At 44.5% G+C, this 22,403-nt stretch overlaps 1 protein-coding gene across 1 annotated transcript in view; it reads right to left on the bottom strand.

Annotated features, from left to right (window-relative positions):
- The window catches only part of ANKS1A (ankyrin repeat and sterile alpha motif domain containing 1A), a 116,667-nt gene extending 101,718 nt beyond the window's left edge, over nt 1-14,949 (bottom strand). The window contains 4 exon segments of the mRNA XM_025206067.1: nt 5,625-5,687; nt 7,469-7,625; nt 8,573-8,653; nt 14,874-14,949. Coding sequence (XP_025061852.1) covers nt 5,625-5,687; nt 7,469-7,625; nt 8,573-8,653; nt 14,874-14,878 — 306 coding nt within the window. The 5' untranslated portion in view covers nt 14,879-14,949.
- Nucleotides 14,950-22,403: the final 7,454 nt, after the last annotated feature.

The following is a 22,403-nucleotide window of genomic DNA, read 5'->3' as shown; positions in this document are numbered from 1 at the left end:
GGGGGGGGGGGGGGGGGGGTCTGGACCCGATAATCTGTGAGGTCCCTTTCAGCCCTGTACAATCTATTAAATCTTTCCTGTTTCAAGAAGAGATCACATGCTTAAAGACCGTATGTACCATTAGTATCCAACTCAAACCTATTCCCAGCATGGAAAGAGAGCCAGAAGCTCCTATACAGTCTGCGGGATAGATGTTTTGCTTCAGCAGCAGAGAGATCTGTGACACCAAAGCTTTCCATCCCTTCTGCCAGGAGAAACCAGTGGCACCATCTGTGTGATTTGGACTTTTACACTGTGCCCCTTCAGATTTGCTCTAAGATCACTTTACTTAGTTTAAACAAGGAAATTCAAGGAGGGTAATAAGTACCAATGTACTCAACAGAAACCTAAGAATGGCAGCAATCAAGCAGACAAGAACTGGGAAGATTAAGCACCCGAAGGGCAAATGCAAGCACTGGAGCTACTCAAGGAAGAGAAGGTTCAGTTCCCTTCTCCCCGTATCACCACCCACATACACCATCCCAGGAGAAGGCTGCGGGACAAGACTAGCAGCAAATACCCAAACACCCAGGCAGTTTTGACCTCAGATATGGGAGTGGGGGTCAGGAATCCTTCCTAGCAAATCAGAGGGAACAAGACTGCTTAAATCAAATGACATTAGGACAAAAAGAAATCCCAGCAGAATCCAGGAACTGCAATCCTTGAGAAGTACCAGCACCTTTCTCCTTCACAGAGGGGAATGGCATGGCTTGTGCTACACAAGACTTTGCCCATGAAAATCTGAGCAGGCAGTAGAGGCAGAAGAGGCCTTAAGTGAGCTTTTGAAGTCCTGGGATTATCTACCATAATCCTTACCCTAACACCATGCCTCACACAGCACATGTTTAGGATGGCACTGACCACTCACACTAAAATGCACCTTCTAGTGTCTCAGCATCTCCTTGCACTCTCGTCTAACACAGTACATAGGACTCTCAGCTGCACATTTCTCAGACTGTGATTGTAATCAAAGGCACCCCCCCAGATGAAAAAGAAAAATCTTGTTAAGCAAGACCCAAACTTCTCCACCAGGGAATACCAGAAAAAGCAAGAAAATGCTCAACAAGAGGGTAAGAAACAAGCCACAAGCTCCCTTATCAGATACACTCCACCATCCTGCAGATGGACATGCACTCCCTTTGCTGCACCCACAATTCCCATTAACACGAATGGTAGCTCCGGCTCAGTAGATCTCAGTTCATTCCTGCAGGTGCCCAGCTCTACAATAAGTTTCAGGAAAGAAAATAAAAACAAAAGAAAGAGAAAAGAAAAATGGATCCTCAGAAAAGAAAAGAAAAATGACTTGTTCTCAGGAGCTCTGCAGATGGGTTCCCTGACCAGTTTTGTTTGTTTGTTTTGTTTTGGGGTTTTTGATTTTTTGCAGATCCCAGATGGTAAGCTTCTACTTTTATTAGCAACCTGCACAGATTTATAGCATATTTTCAACCCCATCTGCACTATTCAATTGCTTCCAGAGACCAATTTAAAAAAAGGGCAAGGGTGGTTTGTGTAGTGCCGTTCATTTTTTCCTTTAACTAGTTTTTCTACTCTGGTTTTGGTTAACTGGTCACTCACAGGAAATAGCCAAAGCAAAAAAGTAGCAAGACAGTCACAGTTATCTTTACAAACAAGAGTTTGTAACCCACAAAGTTAACCCTTACTTAGGCCATTTGTTCTACACAAAGCCATCACAAGCCCCAAAATAGTGTCAGCAGGTATGTGCCAGCGACCAAGGAGTGTGCCAGCAGACCAAGGAGCCAACGAACAGGGATTGCCAACAGGGTAAGCAGTTTGCAGGCAGTGTGCTGGGATCAGGAGGAAGGGGAAGAGAAGCCAGGCACCAAGCCCTGGCCAGGGAAGGCAGGTGATCCAGAGCTGCCTGTGCCTTTCGTTTGCCAAGCATCTGCTTGGTGGGCTGTGTGTGTTTGGGGTGTGTGCTCTGAGAAGCTGGGAGTATTGGTGGCTGAGCGATTGCTGTGAGTGATCACAGTTGACTCCAAGATGAACACGAGATGTCAATGCGACCAAGTGATCAACAAGGCTAACCACACTTTATCATGCATTATCAGATGCATGATGAACAGGTGCAGGGAGGTGATGCTTCCACTCTGTGTGGCATTGGTCAGGCCGCATTTGAAATACTGTGTCCAGTTTTGGGCGCTGCACTTCAAAGGGATGCGGAGAAGCTTGAAAGGTTTCAGAGGAGGCCGCTCGTATAGTTACAGGCCTGCAGGCAAGGCCCTATGAGGAGAGACTGAGGGACCTGGATCTCTTCAGCCTTCGCAAGAGAAGGCTGAGAGGTGATCTTCTGGCAGCCTATAAATTCATCAGTGGAGGGCAGCAGGGAATAGGAGACGCTCCGTTTACTAGGGCACCCCCTGGAGTAACTAGAAACCAATGGCCACAAATTGACAGAGAGATTTAGGCTGGACATTAGAAAGAACTTCTTCACTGTAACGGTTGCCAGAATCTGCAGTGGGCTTCCAAGGGAGGTGGTGCTCTCCCCTACCCTGGGGGTCTTCAAGAGGAGGTTAGATGGGCATCTAGCTGGGGTCATCTAAACCCAGCCCTCTTTCCTGCCTATGCAGGGGGTCGGACTCGATGATCTATTGAGGTCCCTTCCGACCCTAACATCTATGAATCTATAAGGAGTAATGGTCTCAAGTTACAGCAGGGGAAATTTAAATTAGGTACTAGGAAGAATTTCCTCACTAGGAAAGCAGTAAAACTCTGGAACAGGCTCCCGAGAGATGTGGTGGAGTCTCCAACCTTGGAGGTGTTTAAGATCCGTCTAGACAAAGCCTTGGCTGGGATGATCTAGTTGGGACTGGTCCTGCTTGGAGCAGGGGGTTGGACTAGATGTGACCTCCTGAGGTCCTTTCCAACCCTCATTTTCTACGATTCCATATTCAGGTTATGCTCAAAGACCATCTATCTACCACCTATCATCAAGGCTATCAAGGAAAGGGGCAAGGTATTGGCTTTTGTTTGCTGGGCCAGATTTTGGGTTTGGTTGGTTGTTTTCTGGCGCTGGGTAGAAGCCGTTGGCATTATTAGTTATGCCTACACAGAATATGATTTCCATCAACTGCCAGTGTGTCACTGTGCCTGGAGCTACAGTGTATAAAGAATAAGTCCATTTCATGGAGGATTCCAAAAAACTTTTGACACCTGGTTTCATTCTAACTTGGAACAAAAATCTTGAAGATCTCCGTGGAAACAGTCTGAAAAGAAAAGATGGTTTTGGAACATAGACACAGGTCACTTTGACAGCAAAATAAAATTCCACCTGATGGACTAAGGGAGCCAGTAGCCCAGGAGCTTGGGACCTAGGTGATACAGGGACCCTCCCATCAGCCTTTCAGGAAGCAGGAGAGGTTTCAAAACCAGCCCGGTAGGCAGGGTTCTGCCCGAGGCTTGCACCCGAGTTCCACCCAACTTTCACAAAATGGAACTGCATCTTTTCAAAGCTTTTTATTTTGTTTTGTTTAGGCAAATACACATCCACCGCGGGAAAAGTATTCTGTCAGAATTCACAAAAAGCTCTACCATCTCCAGCCTGTGTGTAGGCAGCCTTGGCTAAACTCTGAAGGGTGCACACTTTCAAAGCACTCAGGCCCCATTTTCAAAAGTAACCCAGAGGCCCGCTGGATCAGCTTTTGAACAGACCATCGTAAGTAACAAACCATTCTAGCGTCAAGTTATGTTCAAAACACGACTAGCCTAAGACAAGTTTAAAAGATATCCTTTTTAATAAAAGGCAATTCCAAAAGAAAGTAAACAATCCAAGTCTGCTCAGCCTCTGGTCCCTTGAACGTTTCAACTCTGATGCAGAACACAGAACAACCTCATGTTACCGCACAGTTTCTACACTGCAATTTCTCCGTCTCCTGTATAGTTCTATAAACAGTTCTTGCTCCTTTTCGGTCTAGCTACTTGCAAAAGCTTGGGGGGGAGCCACAAAAAACAAACAAACAAACAAACAAAAAAACACTTTCTAAAATTTGCTTACAGGTTGACAAAATACTTTACAAAGCAATCTCTGACAGAGGTCACTTTTAAATGCTTAAAACGGGAACGGGAGTTGACATCTTTGCACACTTCTGTACAAAATGTAACCCGGAATGGTTGCAACGGTTTTGCTAAACTTGTACAGATGCAGGAGCAAACAGATGTAACAGGTATAGCAGATGGGAACTCTCAACTGCATGTGTTTGTTATTGTGCAGGGGGTGGTTCCAATTAGTTTGATCACTCGCTGTTCAACTGCACTGTGCTATAATACTCCATTCACAATTACTGATAAACACAATTCTTGAAAGCTCTAGCAGGTTTAGCTTCCCAATTCCTATGGCACATCTCAAAGGAGATCATTTCTTGCTATAAAATTCCTTTCTAGACTTTAATTGTAATCGCCATTTAAATGTTTTCATTCAAAACAAGTATGCACTAGAGTAGTGTTTCCTGAAACCGGAGAGTGATAATACAAAAAATTTACTTCTCATCAACCAGCAAGCCCTGGAATTTGGGGCCTGTGTTTTTATAAGTATTGCAGATCAAGCACAGTGGAAGTTTTAACTAAACTTCGAAGAGCTAAAAATCTACCATGGCTGGCTGGCTCCAAAAGAGTTGGCTAGAAGTAACCCTGGCGTGGTAGTTGAAAGCAGAAGCATCCCACGATAAATCAGCAGACTATTATACCATCGCTTGCCTGGAGCCTGGCTATAAATAAAACTCAATTAAACATGGCGAGCGTCTGAGAAAACACCACTGTCTGCTCAGTGGTAAACAGAACAAGTGACCTTAGGAACTTTTTTTTTCCCCCCCACCCCAACTGCTCAGCTTCAGTGCATCATACACTCTTTACTTCTGTGCCCCTGGGTGGATCGAGAACTGCTAAAAAGCAGAAAGAGGCAAAAAAGCACACACAAAAAAGCAAAGACAGAAGATTAGAAGTGAAGACTCAGACACAAGACACAAGGACTAAAACACCAAGATGAGTGTGATGCGGCAAGCAAGACATGGAGGACCCTAGGGGTATAAATGTTACAGGCCTTGCCCCTCCTCCCCAGCCTTCTCCCTACCACCACCAGAAGCAGGAGCCACCCATTTAGTAAAGCAGCATGGCGTTATTCATTTTGTAGGGAAAAATGACATGGAATTCACTCTCAACAGCCCACAGAGAAAAATGCAGCCATCTTTAAGCAAAGAAAAATTCCCATCCTGTGCTTGTTAACAATTTAGAATGTGAGACAATACCTGGAGCATTTTTATTAAGACATTACCTTTTGGAAGTTGTCCAGCCAAATAAGGCAAATTGACCATAACCCTGAATCCTATAAGTCTAAGTACAGAAGGAGCTCCAGAAAAGTCAGGAATAGTCTATCACTGAAATAACTTATCACTGGTTTAAAAAAAAAAAGAAAGAAACCAACAGTAAGTAAATGGTTGCATTTTACTATTCCCCAAGTGGCTGGAAACTGAGTAGGCATCATCATCATCAGCCAACTGGATGACAATGCACCTGGAGGTAGGAATGCAGCCTGGAGTAATGATGCAGTGAAATCCTGAGAGCAAAGTACACACCTTGGCATTGATATATGGGTCAAAGGGGCCGTACTTTTTGAGTTCTTTGATCTCAAGAGCATTCTACAAAAAGGAGAGGAAAAAGAAAAATAAAATGTGATAATGAAATGGGCGAGATACAGTAACAAAGCAATGGGTGACTCTGGAGGGGTGGAAATGACAGAACACGGCATCTTGTTCTAGTCCAAAGCAATTAACCACACTGGCCGTTCCAGCTGTCACATCTCATCATTTGAACCACTGTGCACATCATTTACACATCTTTAAAACATATGCATCATGCAACCTCTTGGACTGAGTTCACTCATTTAAAAGGTTCGGCTGAAAGAGCCAATCAATCAGCCATTACCTGGCAAGATCACGCTATGCCTTTTAATTTTCTGAAAAGGTTTCTCCCATACCTGTCCTACTCCTGACCTTTGACAGCAGCACCATTTTTCTTTACACTCACAGGGCCCTCAGTGGACTCCCACTGTAGATGGATTGTAAACGGTCCAGTATGCTCTCCCATATTTAAAGAGAACAGAGTGACTGCCTGAAGCAGGGCCAGAGGGCTTTGTTAAGAAGAGCCCAGAACCAAAAAGGTGACTGAAAAGCATAACAAGCATTTTAAAATGTGCGCGTTTTGCTTTTCATTGAGGAAAGGTAATAACTAGTGCTTCCACAGTGCTCTTCATCTTTAAGGTGCTTTATGAACAAATAATTTAGCCTTTATCACAGCCTTGCAAGGCAAGGAATTCCACTGTACATATGAGGAATCGAGAGCTTGAGTGTTCCCCCCCGCCCCCGAGGTTGCAGGGGTGAGCTTGTGTCAGAGACAGGATTTAAACTCTAGACCTCCCAAGTCCCAGGCCTCTCCTCCAACCACCGGAGGACAGTTCTAGTGCAGGGAGAGGGTTATTGATCCTAGGGAGGGTCCTGAAGAGAGCACTTGCCTTCCAGGCTGCAAGTGGTTAAGCAATATGAGCAGAACAGCATTATTCCAAAGGTTCCTTTTCCAAATGCTTAGACAAAAGGGCAAATGGTTTGGATCTCAAGCAGGATTCTTTAAATGAGAAAACTGTTTGTGCCCAGCTGCCCCACACACACAGATGAACTGACATGAATTGCTCCTGCTCTGCTTTCTGTCGAGGGGAGCACTGGAGCTGTGGAAGAAAATTGCAGCCTGGCCTCAGGAAGCTGAGCAGGGAGGCTGGTGCTCCAAGATGGACAACAGAATCACTGCACAGAATAGCAGGTTCCAGCACACCAAGACAGTCTGCATCACACGTAAGGAAGGCCCTCCCTCGTTCAACAATGATTGTTTTCTAGGAATACATTATATTCCTTTACTTGGAGTAAATGGTAACCCCCCCCACTAAATCAGTTAACTGGAGCACGAGTGGTAGAAATCAGCCAGTGGAGCAGCTAGGAGAGTGTGGCCAAACAAAGACTAAAACAAAGCTGCTTTGATTAGTTCCCCAACAGAAGGGAGCCAATGTATCCTTTGACAGTTTTAGCAATCTTTTCTTAATTACACAGCAACTAGAAAGGAAATGATTAGTGTCAGCTTTCGAGTCCCAGTAAAGAAGCAGGCTGCAGTCTATGCACTCAGCAGTTCGTACTGCTTGCTTGCAACCAACTACCCTAGATCCCAATTTAATCAGTCAGTTAGAGCTTTATAAACTCTAGAGACGGATCATTCTTTGTACCATCAGAAATTGGGTATTTTTAACACTCCCCAGAAGCAGCTATTGCTGGATGCCTTATGTTGTGCGGTTAAAAAGGTTTCCCCCCCTCCCAAAAGTAGGAGAATTATTCCACTGGCACATTAGAGACAATTAAGAGGAAGAAAATATCCAGACCTGCTCATTCACTTTAGTGTGGGAGGGTCCTTGGTGGATGAGGAGTTTCACTATTTCTGCATCTCCCTTCCAGGCTGCCAAGTGAAGAGGGTAACAACCTTTACAGTCCGCTACATTGGTCAGTGCATCATTCCTCAGCAGAACTTCCACCACGTCCCTGGAAAATAAGGATGCCTTCCGAGTCAGTTATTCCATCCCATGGAAACCCAAAGACAAGCATTTATCAGTCTATACCCAAAGCTGAGTTTTATTGCTCAGTAACCTAAATCTGAATAGAATTATTTTCATGGTGTGTCTTGAAAATCTTGCAAATTCAAATTATTCCCAGAGTGCTGCCCAAAAAACAGTGAAATGAGTTACAGGAAGATGAGCTAAGAACTTTCTACATTTTTTTCCACTGGTGCAATATCTTCAAGTAGACTAGCTGCCCAGGAATCAAATACGAGTGGGACAAGAACTAATTAAATGTCAAGTTGCTTATTTTATACCTGCACTGGGAGCGGACACAGGTGCACTGACACCAGCATAAAAGCCAATGGTAGGCAAGTCTTTAGTGTCAGAGAACAAGGCAAGCCAAATTAAAAGAAAAAAAAAGTTTGCAGTAGATAAAGAACTATTGAAAAGTTAATAAATAATCTTCACCAATAGTGAGCAGACAAGAGTCTCCATACATACTGACAGTTGTAACAAAACTGCATGTTACCGTATTGTAGCACAAATACAACTAGTGACTACATACATGTAGTAGTGGGATTCCAGTGGACTTTGGTGCTGAAGCAGGAATCTTCTGAATAATATAGGCAACAAAAAGTCTCACTCACTGACTATGATTGTTAAACAAGACTGATGAGACGGCCCCACTATCCTTGCCAAATTTTAAACTTACAGAATTACATTCGACAGAGCTTTTCCTCCGCAGTTTCCCTGCAATAGCGTTCTTTACTCTTGTCCTGAAGATGGTGTAGTGTTGGCACCACTGCACCATTCTCTCCCAGAGGAGGTAGCATGGCACTTAAGTTATGAATGAAGGCAGTCTACATAAATATGAAGCTTGCAAAGCACGTGAGTACCCTTTGGGGTAAGAGGCACTACAAGAGAACTTACTTGTGACCATTCAAAGCAGCATGGTGCAGTGGAGTATACCCTGTACTGTCAACGCAGTTCACATTTGGCCCCCTCCAGATGCTGCAAGATAAAAAAACAAAAGCACAAAGAACACTTAGTTGTATACCAAAAACAGAGAGCGCCAGCTGGTAAGGAAAAGTTTCTGCCGAGTTCCTATGCTGAGTTGGTTGCTACAAGACAAGCCATCACAATGGAGTGGCCAGTTGCAGTTAACTGCAATAACGCAGAGAACAGATATTACATAACACTATGTTAAACAAGGGTGACAAGTGCCACAGAGCAAAAGACAGTCATTAGGCAGCCTCGCTACTCAGCATTCTTCCCAGACACCTGAACTCTCAAGCCAGAACCTCGTTCCCTCACCGCCGCATACCTTACAAGACCTCAAAATGGACATCTTCTTCAACGACACGCTTTCAAGAAGCTTGAGTGCAATACACATTTAAAAGTCACCCAGCATCCCAGACCACCACACAAGCAACCCACAACTAATTCATTCCCCTTCTCTGAAGGGCTTTGGTAGGCTGGGGTTCCCTGTTCCCACACCAGTAAGTCACGACAGATGTGTAAACAGGATTTGAGGCCTTTCATCTTTGAACCGATCTAAATTCACCACATTGGTGGCAGCCAAAACCCATTTTTGACAGCTGTATATAATTTGTGAAAAAACATGTAGGTGGTCTCAGAGCAGTTCCAAGTTGTACCATCACAACTGGCGTCCTTTGCTCCATACTATCCATGGAGAATGAATCCTCCCTTAAGCCCCTTGGAGGTGACCCATTTAAAAGCAGCCCAAAAGGGGAAAGAAGCATGTGTAAGAAGCTGCCACCGACTACAGCAGGGGCAAGGTTAAAGGAATTCAGTCTCTGCATGTGCCAGGCCTTTTAGCAGCACTACAACCTGCCTTTAGGAGAGAAGATGGATGCATTTAAATCCACACACTCCTGCCCATCTTAAGCAAGCCTGCACCTAGGACAGCCCCTATTCCTGCATGTTGGCCTGTTCTGTGATTGAAGCGCGTGAAAAAGTGCAACATGCTTTGCTACAGAAACCTAGGAAGTATCATGATGCCCTATGCAATATTGTTTTGTGCTTTTTATTTATTTGTTAACAGGGGGGTATTTAGCTATACCCTCCAATCCCCAATTTTACAGTCTTAAAATAAAGGAGTTAACTGTTGCTTTTTATGAACGAGGTCTTTCCTGACAATTTAATTTCCTCCGCAGCATGTAATCACTACTCCTCATTGTACGACAGAGGCAGCCTGAGCAGTTATTAGGTTTTCTGAAATAACAGTCATTACTCGAGGGCTGCTAGCCAGCAAAGACGCCACACCACATGTACCATATAAATGCAGCAGAAAGGAACTGGGGTAACACAGGAAAGGTACAAAACCAATGGGGATCCAATGCAGGCCAAGTGGGAACTCTGTGTAAGCCAAACAATGCACTTCCCTCTTTTCCCTTTCAACCACATGTTTAAATACTTAGGTTGGCTTCCCTTAACCACAAAATGTTTGTAATTAAATCAGTTCCCTCACAGAGATCCATCCTGATCCAGCAGTCAAACCATTATTAAAGGGTTTCCGGTGTAAAGTACAAGCACTGCCACAGCAGACATAAGGAACAAGGCCTTGCTAAGATGGATGGGGTAGAAAGGGCCACGAAATACAGCTCTGAGAAAGACTGCTGCGTTAAACATTCGTGCCACAAACTGCGCAATCCTCCGAATTTACTTCAGATGGAAGATCCGATCTAACCAGAACAGGACAGAGATACTTTTGATTAATCTCTCACTGATAGCTGGGGGCAAGAATATTGGCTGCCCTTCTGGTATCCCATAAAGGTACTAGTGTGTTTGGATGGTACAGAAGGGAATCTTTAAGCAGGGATCAGCAACTTTTTGCTGCCCTAGGTTGCTGCTTGAAAACTAGTCTGAGCCATGGGCCCTGTATCTTCACCCCACAACCCAGGTATGCTTACCTGCACCACCAATCCCCATTGCAGGGCCGGATACAGGCATGGTAGCCGCCTGGGGCCCAGAAAGAAAGGGGGCCCAGAAATTGTAATTTTTTGTATTATCATCATCATTCTCTCTGGCAAAGGCCCCCCCATACTAAAAGTCTACCCGGGGCCACCAGGAGTCTGGGTACAGTGCTGCCCCATCCCCGATGGGGACAGGCAAATTCTGCAGCAAAGGACAGGGCAGGCATAAGAGGGCAGCAGGGAGGGTTATGGAGGGGGATTGGCAGCACAGCACAGCTGTATGCCACTGCGCACCTTCACAGTCCAGATCCAAACCTTTCCATGGGCTGGATCCAGCCTGCCAACCCCCGTCTTAAAACATAAGCAATACTAGAATGGTACAAATCACCCCACACCGCTAAGGGGACTCACAGCAGTCTGAAAGTCAAGGTACTTTAGATGCAAATATCGCAATGAGGTAGTGAGGTCTTGTGGCCCGAACCCTCGGACTAGGAGTCCAAAGCCAATAGGCATTTAATTGCATCTCTGCTATTCCCTGTCATATTGATTTAATGACTTAATTTTGCTAAGTACCAGCAATGCAGTTGGCACCATCCAAGACTACCAAAGCATTCTGTCTGAGAGCTCCTGTCATCTACCATACCAAAAAGAAACATGGCAAGATCTGCAGGAAATATTCTGGCCACTCTGGGCTTCAATGCTCAGACAGTGTTTTGGCTGGCCTTCAAGCACTTGCTTCTCCATCCCTTCTCATTTGTGTACTGCAAGAAACAGAATTGATCGCTGAAGCCATGCAGCACTGCAAACAGTGCTAGCAACGCTTGAAAGGAAGGGTTAAGGCTAAACATCTTCATGTCAGCCCAGAGACAAAATAAACCACAGGATGAAGTTCAGGAAGTGCCCTACCTACTTCACAATGGTTGCAACTGGGAGCGTGAGTGACTTGGTGAATTCTATAAGCTCTGTGGTTTCCATTTGGCAGTGGGCTCACTGAGTGTGGTTGCCCAGCCAATTTATTGCTGGATTTACAGTGACCATAAATGGTTAAAATGATGGGTAAGTAACTTGCTTGTAGTCTGGGGAGGTTATAGCTATAGTGCCTGCACATCCCTTTTCATAAACTGTACTAGTCTGACAGAAATCGGAGGGAATGTAACCAATCTGTAGAAGGAAGGGAGAGCAGAGAGGTTATATATTGATGCAGTCACTTCCTCCCCAAGCATAAAGGTAACAACCAACAATGCTTGGCACTTTATGACTTTTTCATTTGATGGTATCAAAGTGGAATACTCTTGAAGTTATACCCATTTTACAGACAAAAAAATGAAGACTAAAGAACCCACTGTCCCACAACTAGTTAGTACTCCAGCCAATCCCAAATTCCTAGCTCATCCAGGAGCCCCACTGACCAAATGGTAGTTTTGCAGGCCCAATCTGACCTGTGGGCCAAATCTTTTGACACCCCGGCTTTAAAGGATGCAGGACCCACCTTTCTCATGGGGGCACGGGGAAATGGAGAAAACATCAGAATGAGGTGGAGGAGCTTTTTCACCCGGAAAGTTTGGGTGCCTTTTTCCACATAGGAAAATTGGCCTGTTGCAGAGGTAGATCTATTGTGCAAGTTACTTTTAAAGCATTAAAAGGTGCTTGCAGTTTAGCAGTTGCCATCTTATTTGTACAGACAGAAAGACTCAACCAGCCAACCTTTATTCAAAGAAAGGGCAACTCATCCCAAGGTCTGGAATGAAGGGGAAACAGAAATAAATGGTTCTGTCATTCTATTCTATCTAGGTGTTGGCACTGTGACAGAAATAAAATCGGAATAAATCAGACTCTCTCTTTGTCTTCCTCCTTTCCACCTTCTTACTGCAAAAAAAAGCCATAGCACTCCCTGGAATCAACAGAAACAAAATTATTTGCATAATAAAAAGTGGGATCAATGTATAGCACTTGACGGGAACACTATGATAAGGTCCTGAGCTGCTTCTAATTCTTGGTTTAGACGCAGCAAAGAGGCCTATTTACTATGGCCAGCAGAAACCAGGCACTGAAGACATTGGGATGGGAATGAGTCTCTTGGGGGTGGCTCTTTGTCTTCCACAAAAGCGGTTTGCAGTGTGAGGAACAGCCACAGGAAAAACTATCTGAATGACACCTCATGTCTTATCAGTATAAACAGCAACTGAATTCTTGGAAAGAACAAAGCCCAAGCTTTATTTTAAAATGTTAGATTGACAGTTTCTCTCAAAAGCAGCTTATGAGCCAGCTACCAAGGAGTTAAAGTTAAGCATTATGATGAAGTGGAGGGAGATTGTTAAGTAGTCTATGTAGAAAATGGGAATGTAGAGGGAAGGAGGCAGCTATCAGAGGAGGTTCAAATTATGTTTCAACTAACTGCTAACTGTTCGACCTCTTAACAGTTTGGTCCCGCTGTAAACCAGGGGAGGGTTGTTTGCTTGTTTTGAGTTGCAGAAGATCAACATTACTAGATGCATGTTACAAAACTGAATCTCCAGATTAGGTCCATGGAGACAAAGAACACACAGGTGCATTTCCATTCACAAATAAGAGATCAACAAGATTTTTTTTTCCCCCTGCATCAGATTAGCAAAGGCTGGGAGGGGGTTCTGCCATTCTCTGTGGCCTGGTCCTTCTTCCAGCTACTGCCCCACCACTGCAGTAGTAGTGGCAGTGCCCTGGTCTCCCGTTTTTTACCCTACCGCATGTTCAGCGCTCCTGGAATTTTTGCTTTGTGCCTGGTAGCAATGGTGCGAGAGTCTGATGTAGCAATTCATAGAACGGAGGATCTTTAGGTAAATGAGTGCCTGAAAAGACAGGGGGCTACACTTGCTGGCCCAAGAGACCCCTTTCCCAGATCCCAATTTGGGCTTCAACCTTACGCATCTCCCTTTCAGTTAGTTTGTAACAGGTGTGTCAAACATACAATCATTTGTTGGACCCAGCCCCCAGAGCCCCATCATCTGCCCCCCCCTTCTGGCTGGAGCAGCTGCCAGATCAGGCATGCTGGGGAAGGGGAGGGAGGTCCATGGGCCCAATCCAGCCTGAGGACAAGTCCTGTGGGCCAAGTAAATTTTACAGCCCTTGTGTATAAGGTGTACCATCACCCTGCCTTCTCTGGTCAACTGAGGACAGAAACAGAGCTACCTACCTCTCTGCCCTCAGTCTGGAAAGGCTGGCCAAACATCTCCAACCTTCAAGGAGAGAGGGTAAGATTTTTTTCTGCCCGTTACAAAATTCATCCCTATCCATCATTACTAGATCTTTCCCCTCCCTACCCATGGCAGGCTTTCATCCCGCACTCTGAAAGATAGCTCTGAGGAGTGATTTAATGTTCTTTAGTGCCATCTGGCAGTCTTCTAAGTAGCAGGATGTTGCTGTGGGTCTATTTATCAGTTCAGGCAGAAAGATACCCCTAGATCTCTCCCCTGATGCAAGCCAGTCAGTGTTTTGTAGGCTAGACAAAGAATCGCACCTAGACCATTTTGCAATGCCAAAAAACAAGTGCTAAAATAAATCTCCCCTGAAACCTGAGCTTTCACATTAAGAAGACCGGATAGGGAGAGAATGCTGATGACAATTAAAATGAAAAAGGGTTTGACAGGGCAGCATAGTAAGGAAGCCAAAATCAGAAAGGGAAGCCTTGATTCTCCAGCAATTTGAAAGCCACTATGCACCAGGACTAAATTCAGAGCTGAGAACAATTCACCAACAACTCGTACCTTCTCCCCTGCATAGGGCAGGTTGCTGTTTTTGCTCAGCATTGAAAAATCATCCAATATTGTGTGGGAGATGCTTCCATCAGCATTTTGAAATATATAAGTACAGATTTAAGCTGTGTCAGCTCTCAGATCATTGTGAAACACGGTTCACCCAACCCCACCCCACCTTTAGAACAGGTGTTATCAGGTACAGAGGCACCAGACATTACTAGAGCTAGCAGGCATCCGATGCGAACATGTGTGAATCTCAGGATTTCAGCTTGTGGTTAAAGCTCTGAACTACATCTCATACTAGTGTGCGATTCTTTCAGAGGACAGCCCGTTTCAAGAGACACTTTACAATGCTGAGAGAAGTGAAAAGTGCAACACTAACAACTGATTGAGCTGGCTTTACGAGTTGCACACCACTGACTCTCAGACTCCTTTCTGAGGGCTCGCCTTTAGACTGACTGTTGCCCTCATTCATCAAGCCTTGATTAGGCTAAGGCGCAGATGCTGTGCTTATATCTCCACACACAGTATAACATGCAAGAGAGGGACGGATTGAGAACATACCACATGGCCGGCTCACAGCTTCACGAACAAGCTTGAACCAATTCATCTTCAAGACCCTTCCTTACGAGTGTATGATCCCGATTTTCTGGGTGCAGAAAAACAAATTCAAAACGGCACCATTAAATGAATGGCGCAAGGCTACATAGAAAACATCAGAGCTGGGGACATGATACAGGAAATTCTATTTGAACTTCTGTACCAAGTCTTGCCCTGTTGGTAGGGCAATGGGTAGCTGGGGAGACTGGAAGGGCAGAGACCTAATTTCTATTCCTGGCTTTGCTGAGACATTTCTACTCCTGGCTTTCCTGGGAAAATGCCTGACCTCAGTTTTTCCATATATAAAGTGGGAATAAGATATAATGCCAATTCACTAAAGTACTTTGAAACCTCCCCTGTGGACAGTTGAAGTCTTACTTATTTACAAGATAGGAAAAATGACTCTAAAAGGCGCTATTTACACATGCCAGCTATATGCCACTAAGAGGAGCAGAAGACTAAAACAGAGCTTTTCAGTCATATTTTGGGGGTAGAGGCTCACAGAAGCTTTGAAGTGGGTCTGACTGACTCGGCCGTTTGCTCGGTTGTTTCTTCCCCTCCCATGCTCCACCCAGCCTCACCTCAAAGGGTTTTTGGGTTTATACCATCAGCTTCATGCTGAAGGTACAGATTTCTCAGTCATCATCATATGGATCACTCACCTACCCTTCATTCACATATGACCTAATGAAGTATTTTGACCAGTTTGCTAATACCTATGGTAATGCATTAATGATAAAAGCTTATGGAAACAAGGAAAGCCTGGAAAGTTGCAAGGTTGTCCTTCTCTTAAAACAGGTATTTCTGGTCAACTTCTCTTGCTCCATGATTCAGCAAGCATCTTAGCCTTTAGCAACAGGTTCCTGTTCATAAAAATAGCTGACTAAGGCACTACCTTAGGTTACAATAAAACGCAATCATTCCTTTCAAAACCAAATTTCTCCCCTTGCCTTTCCATTTACTTCTCTGTCTGCCTATGCAAACTTTAATAACAGAATCACCCAGGAGTGCTGTACTGGGACAAGGGCCAAACAACTTAAACTAAAACAGCTCCATTTTCTAAATAATGGAGAAGTCACTAACACAACCTGCAGCCTCATTACTTGAATTACAATAGCATCTGGAGACTCCAACAAAGATTGGAAATCCATTATGCTATGCACTGAAGATATAGCATATGGCAGTTCCTGCCCTGAAGAGCTGGCATTCTGCACATGAAAAAGAAAAGTTCAAGTAGCATTACTGCTATTTTACAGATAAGGAATCGAGGCGTAGAAAGATTAAGCGACTCACTCAAGTTTACACAGGAAGTCTAGCATTCAGAAGTGAAACCAGATGTCAAGATGTAGTTCAGAGCTCTAACCACAAGCAGAAATCCTGAGATCCACACGTTAGCATTGGATGCCTACTAGCTCTTGAATCCACTCGTCTGAAAGTGTAGACTGGAGAGCCAATATAAGAAGAGCATATCGGGTAATACAGCTACAAGACACTAGAGCTCAGCCAGCCCGACAACTCTTTCTTCATCTGCTGCAGTATGAACACTATGCAGCTCTCTAATATTTAGCACAATGCCATATATCTTTAAAGATACAACAAACAATTTGTATGAACATTAGAACCATTTTACAAATGGGGGTAACAAAGGTGCCATTTTTAAGTACCTAGAAGAGAGTGTGATTAGGAACAGCTAACGTGGAACAGCTTGCTAAGAACAAATCAAGCCTGACCAACCTAATTTCCTTGTACGACAAGGTGACGGGCTGTGTGGATGGAGGGCTGGCAAGAGCAGCGGATGTGACTTATCTTGATGTTAGCAAGGCTTTTGACATGATCTCCCATGACGTTAGTAAGTTAAGGAAATACAGTCTAGGTGGAAGTACTCCAAGATGGATGCATAACTAGTACTCAAAGAAGAGTCACCAATGATTCAATGTCTAAATGGGAGAAGACATCAAAGTGGTTCTTCCAGGGTCTCTCCTGGATCTAATATTGTTAGATATCTTCATTAACGATTTGGAAGATAGAACCGAGTTCACACTTAGCAAATGGGCAGATGACAACAAGCTGGGTGGAGTTGCAGACACGCTGGAGGATGGGACTGGGATTCAGAATGACCTTGAAACTGGAAAATGGTCCCCTCCAAAAAAAATCAATCAATCAATCAAATGAAAGCCATCAAGGACAAGTGCAGGACTTTGCAGTCACATGCACAAACACGGATTGGAGAAAGACTGGTTAGGCTGCAATACTGCAGAGGAGAAAAAGAGGGTTAAAGTGAACAACAGGTTGAATATGAGCAGACAGACCGCTCTTGTTGCAAACAAAGTCAGTACCATAATGGGCTGTAATAAAGTAATCCATTACTGAAGGGAAGTAATCCTTCTGCTCCACACAGCACTGGTGAGGCCTCACCTGGAATACTATGCTCAGTTTTGGGTGTCAAAACTTCAAGAAAGACACAGACAAATTAAAGTCCAGCAGATAACAACTTATTAGAGGTCTAGCAGACATGAATTATGAGAAACAGTTGGAGGAACCGGGATTTAGTCTGAAGAAGTTAAGACTGAGATGGGGAGAATTTGATAGATCTTCAAATATCTGAAGGGTAGCTATAAAGAAAATGGGGGCTGACTATTCCTAGTGCCCACAGGGGACAGGACCAGGAATAACAGTCGAATTGCATCAAGGAAAACTTCAGTTGGCTGTTAGGAACAACTCATTCACTCTGCGAGTAGTTAAGCATTGGAACATGTCACCTAGAGAGGAGATGAAATCTCCATTCTTGGGAGTTTTTAAGAGCAGGTTAGACCAACATTTGTCTAGGTCGGATGATTTAGACAGGGGTGACCTTGCCTTGAGCAGGGGGTTGGACTAGACCTCCTGAGAGCAGCCCTACTGCTCTGATTCTCTATGGAAACTGAGGCAGCCTGCAGTTCTGTGACCGTGGAAAAAAGTAAATGAATGAGGAAGCTTAAAGCAGAAACTTTAACAACCCCCATCCCTCCCCCAACTTCTCTCAACCACTAATGAGACCTGTTTCCCTGATGCATTCATTACTGGAGCAGACAGATTAAACAGGAGGGTTCAGTTACACTCCCTCCCACTCTTCTAGGGAAGCAAGGACCCAGCTGGTGCCTCCATTCTCTTACCATGTGGTCCTAGGGAAAGGCTTCCAAGGGGAGCCAGCCAGAAGGAGCAGCTGCAGAAGCAGCCAAAGGAGGGTGGCAAAAGATCCCCGAAAATTGTGAACAGTTTTAACCGGACTTACTCTGCCCTATCAACAGTCTGCTCCAAATCTCTTCCTTCCCTCGGGGCTCTTCAGCTGCCCACTCACTCTCCTCTACCCTGCACTGATGCCGCAGGCCACTCCTTGCATGCTCTTTCCCCTTCCCTTCATCTTTTTTTCCCTTTCAATTAATCTCTTAACTATGCCTAGTCCAAAAAATTGTGGTGCTGCCGTGCCATTCACCATTTTCACCTGGTTTCATCCTGATCATATACCTTCCCCCAACCTGTGTCGGTCTTGTACATCTGTGCCCATCCTCATTCTTGGTTGGTCCTCAAGCGCTACCAAAACAGACATACTTAATACAACTAACACCACCTGTGCCATTAGGAACAATAAGGAAATATTTTCCAGCAACAGAAGAGACTTCACACTAAATACATGCTATCAAAGAGCTTGGAGCAGGCATTTTTACAATTGAAATGCCTTAGCAGTTATGAAAACAAATTCACACATTCTATAGAGACGTGTATGGCCATTTAATACCAAGCCTAATAATGATAGAAATGTATTTCAGAGAATGGAGGCATTTTAAATGCATGCAGAAGTCTTGCTTAACATTCCAATCTTGTACAGGAAGCATTTGGCATGCATAATATTCTCCCACCAGTACTACTGCCTCAATTTTTCTACCAGAAGAGAAACATTCAATAACTCACATTTATTCAGAACTTCAAACATCATGATGTTGCCAAGCATTTTACAACAAAGGCAGGCAATTAACTGTCAACAATCAGAGAGACTGAATATGGGAGAGTTTTGTCAAAAAGCCAAGGGTGGAGGTTTTTTGTTTGGTTGTTTTTAAGTTTTTCTATCATTTAGAGCAGGGATATCAAACTTACCAGGCTGGATGAAGGACCCAGGGCCAGTCTGAAGACTGGACTGGGCCCAGACTGGTGTCATGTGCAACATCCACCATCTCTAGCCCTGCGCCTTGTGCACACCAGACCAGCTCCACACACCACATGTAGCACCCTGGGACCATTGGGTGCACAGGCCTAGTCCAAGGTGCGCTACATGCAGTATGCTGGGCCCATTCAAGACCCATAGGCAGTACCATGAACTGGAAATGGCCCGCAGACCAGATCTTTGACACCCCTGGTTGAGAGCAAAAAAATCTCTTGCATCCGACAAAAAGAATGAAAGAAAAAAGATGGCTAAAAATCCAACTAGCTGCATTTAACTACAAATATGGAAAGGAGGATGCAGAAGTTGGCAGAGATGAGGGTAGAAAAAGGGCGAAGTGTCAAGATCTCTGCTTCTGTACTGTACAGGCCTATCACACAAACTATTATATGCATTATACATAAAAAGGCAGCAGATTTGGCAACAAGTGTACAAACCCATGTACAAGCCACCAAGGCCTCTGAAATGCCAGCCTGGACCAGCTGCTTAGATAAAAAGCAGCAGCAACAGGACAAGCTGAACCTGGATCAGAGAACAAACCTGAAAATTGTTAGCAGCATTTTTAGGAAGTGTAAGGTATGGCAGATGCTACGCCCTGTTTCAGCCACAATGGGTATCTATATATCAGAAGGAGAAAAGATAGGAAGAAGAGAAGTTGCTAGAGACTATGGTGGGCCAACAATGCAGGGCCTGCTAATGGCTTAAGAGCATGCACAGTTGCAAAGTGGATGATGCGACTCCCTGTTAGTCGCCTGTTCTCATAGGCTGTCTGCTGTCATCGTAGAGGACACCACAGACATGGACCACGTTTTCACTCCATGGATCCTTTGCTGGTCTCAAGCAGTGATCAGCTATGCTCTGCACTGCCTACTGTTTTTCTCATTACTGTCTGAGGCCCAGGCCCTAGATTTCTTATCCATTGCTCACAATGACTGTGCTGCTAAATCCGAGATCATAATCTGAACTCGCTTTCTAAGATGGCCCAGCAATAATAAGCTGCTTCCAGGAAAGAGGTAGAATTATGAATGCACTTTGTGCTCCATCCAGTGATTAGCCATTTAAATTTAGCTTTCGCAGCCAGTCCAAAGGAAAACGAGTAACAAAATTGAGTATGATTCAAAAAGGAGAGTTGTACTTGACAGACAAAAACAACATCTCCACTCCAAGTCCTGCAGACTCCCTACATAGTATAAGAAACATGGCAGATGGTGGAAGTTGCGTTAATATTAGCTCATACCTGCAATTATTACAATCAACAGGTTTGATTGCCACAGATGACCTCATACTATCAGCACTGATTTACGAAATATTTTTCATCCAAAAGGACTTCAACGCGATTATGACATTAGCACCACTGCAGACATGCAACTACCTCTAGGTTTGAAAGGCAACAACCTAGTAGTCAACCAGCACAAAGCACATCACACAAGAGTGGGACAGTGAAAGTGCTGGCAAAACCTATGATGAAAAGCTCCTGGAGATCATTAACGTCTGTGCAGAGCAGATACATACTTGTACAGTGCTATGCAAGAGAACAGAGAAAACTGTCAGAGCAGACTAATTCCACCAGGGTTAAACTGAGCACAGGGTTCCAGGAAATCTGGATATGTCAGACGTGCTACTTAGATTAAGGTCAAAGTTAATACAGAAGCAGAATGCAAAATGTTTTACTATTCAACAACGGCAGGAGCTCGAATGCAGGGAAGTGTCACTCCTGAACCTGTGAACAAAGCATCCCTCGTGTTTAATTCTAGGCTCCTCACAGAGAGGGGAGAAACTCGGATTTTGCCTATGGGGTCTGCACAGCTGATCTGTGCCTTCAGATTTCTGCTCAGTCCTCAGCATGAGATGACGATGTCTCTACTTCACAGCTAGAGGATTTAGCAGTGTCAACCTGTGAAAGGCAGAACCACTCAACCTGTGGCGAAACTAATCCACATGCAGTTCTGCAGAACGGCAACAAGAAAAATGGAAGCAGAGAGGGCTATGATCAAACCAAGCCTTCTTTTGTTCCAGGAAGCCCTGACTAGCCTGCCTGAGTTGGCAGGTCTCCATCAAGACACGCAAGGCATATTCCCAAATGGGGAGAGCAGGTAAAGACACACAGTCTCCTCTATAAGAAAACTGTCAAGAATTTAGTGCCTGGTTGGAGGTACTTTCCTCACTTTAATTGCAGAGAGCTATTTTCAGGAAATTCCTTTCCAGCACATGGAAAGTGAGATTTACTAGTGCACACAATCCTTTGCAGAAAACACCTTTTGAACAAACCCTAGAAACCAAGCTCAACTGAAGCCTGCTTAAAGCATTGCTTTATGGCATAAAGTGTTTGCTTTCAACAGGTAACGCCTTCATTTAAAGGCAGCGCTGATTTATCGGCAAGGACTGCGGACAAAACATTCTTTTGAGATCGGCCCCCACCTCCCTCCCCATCGCTGTTCTGACAGCTGGGAAATCCTGTTGTGCCTACAAAGCTGCCCGTTTTGTGTTTGCTAGCTGGAGAGGTCTAGTTCTGAGACACAAAACAGGGTTCCACGCAACCACAACAGTTTGGTGTACCAAGTAATATTTAATTATTTGGCCTCTGATGGACTTACCCCCTTGATAGTTCGCAGTCAGGGTGACTGAGAACACGCATCTAGATATCAGACAGGAAGAAATTAGATGAGCAAGTAGCTTGTAACCATCTCCACCTATCAGTAAGTATAAAGCAGGCTCCAGAGAGCCAGGTGACCAGCGCAGCAGCTACCCATGGCAGGACTACACAGGCAGGCTGAGACTACAAAGTCTCCATCACAATTGGTGGCATAAGTGAATCTGACAAGGCTGGTGAAACAAAATGCAGAGACCAAATGAAACACTGCACATTTGGCCTAATGTGCAAAGCTGGCTCGTCAGCAGGCAAAAGCAGAATGCTTCACCGGACAAGTGGAGACGCTCCAAGCAATTTAAGAGAAGCCTTTAATGCCTCAGGGGATAAGACTTCACCACTGCTACTACCAGCCCTCCAGGTTCAGGGAATGTCTTCACGGACTCACTCCTAATGTTTTATCATCAGTGTTTTACACTAACTGACCCCTATGGGGCATTTTAAAGTTTTAGCTCAAAAGGAAATGACAATTATGACTTTTGGAAATGGAGGCCTGCATTCTGGAGACAGCTGCTTCCCTTGACAAGGCGGAGGGGGGAGCAGGCTGCAAACCCTGATAGCATCAGCAAGTCTTAACTTCACATCAGCAGTCTTTAATACAAACAGCCATCTGAGCTCTTCCAGTACCCACATTTGGAAGAGGAACAGTTAA

Source organism: Alligator sinensis, unplaced genomic scaffold (genome assembly GCF_000455745.1).
Source record: "Alligator sinensis unplaced genomic scaffold, ASM45574v1 scaffold872_3, whole genome shotgun sequence".
NCBI classification, from domain to species: domain Eukaryota; kingdom Metazoa; phylum Chordata; order Crocodylia; family Alligatoridae; genus Alligator; species Alligator sinensis.
This window is presented reverse-complemented; position numbering and strand designations above follow the sequence as displayed.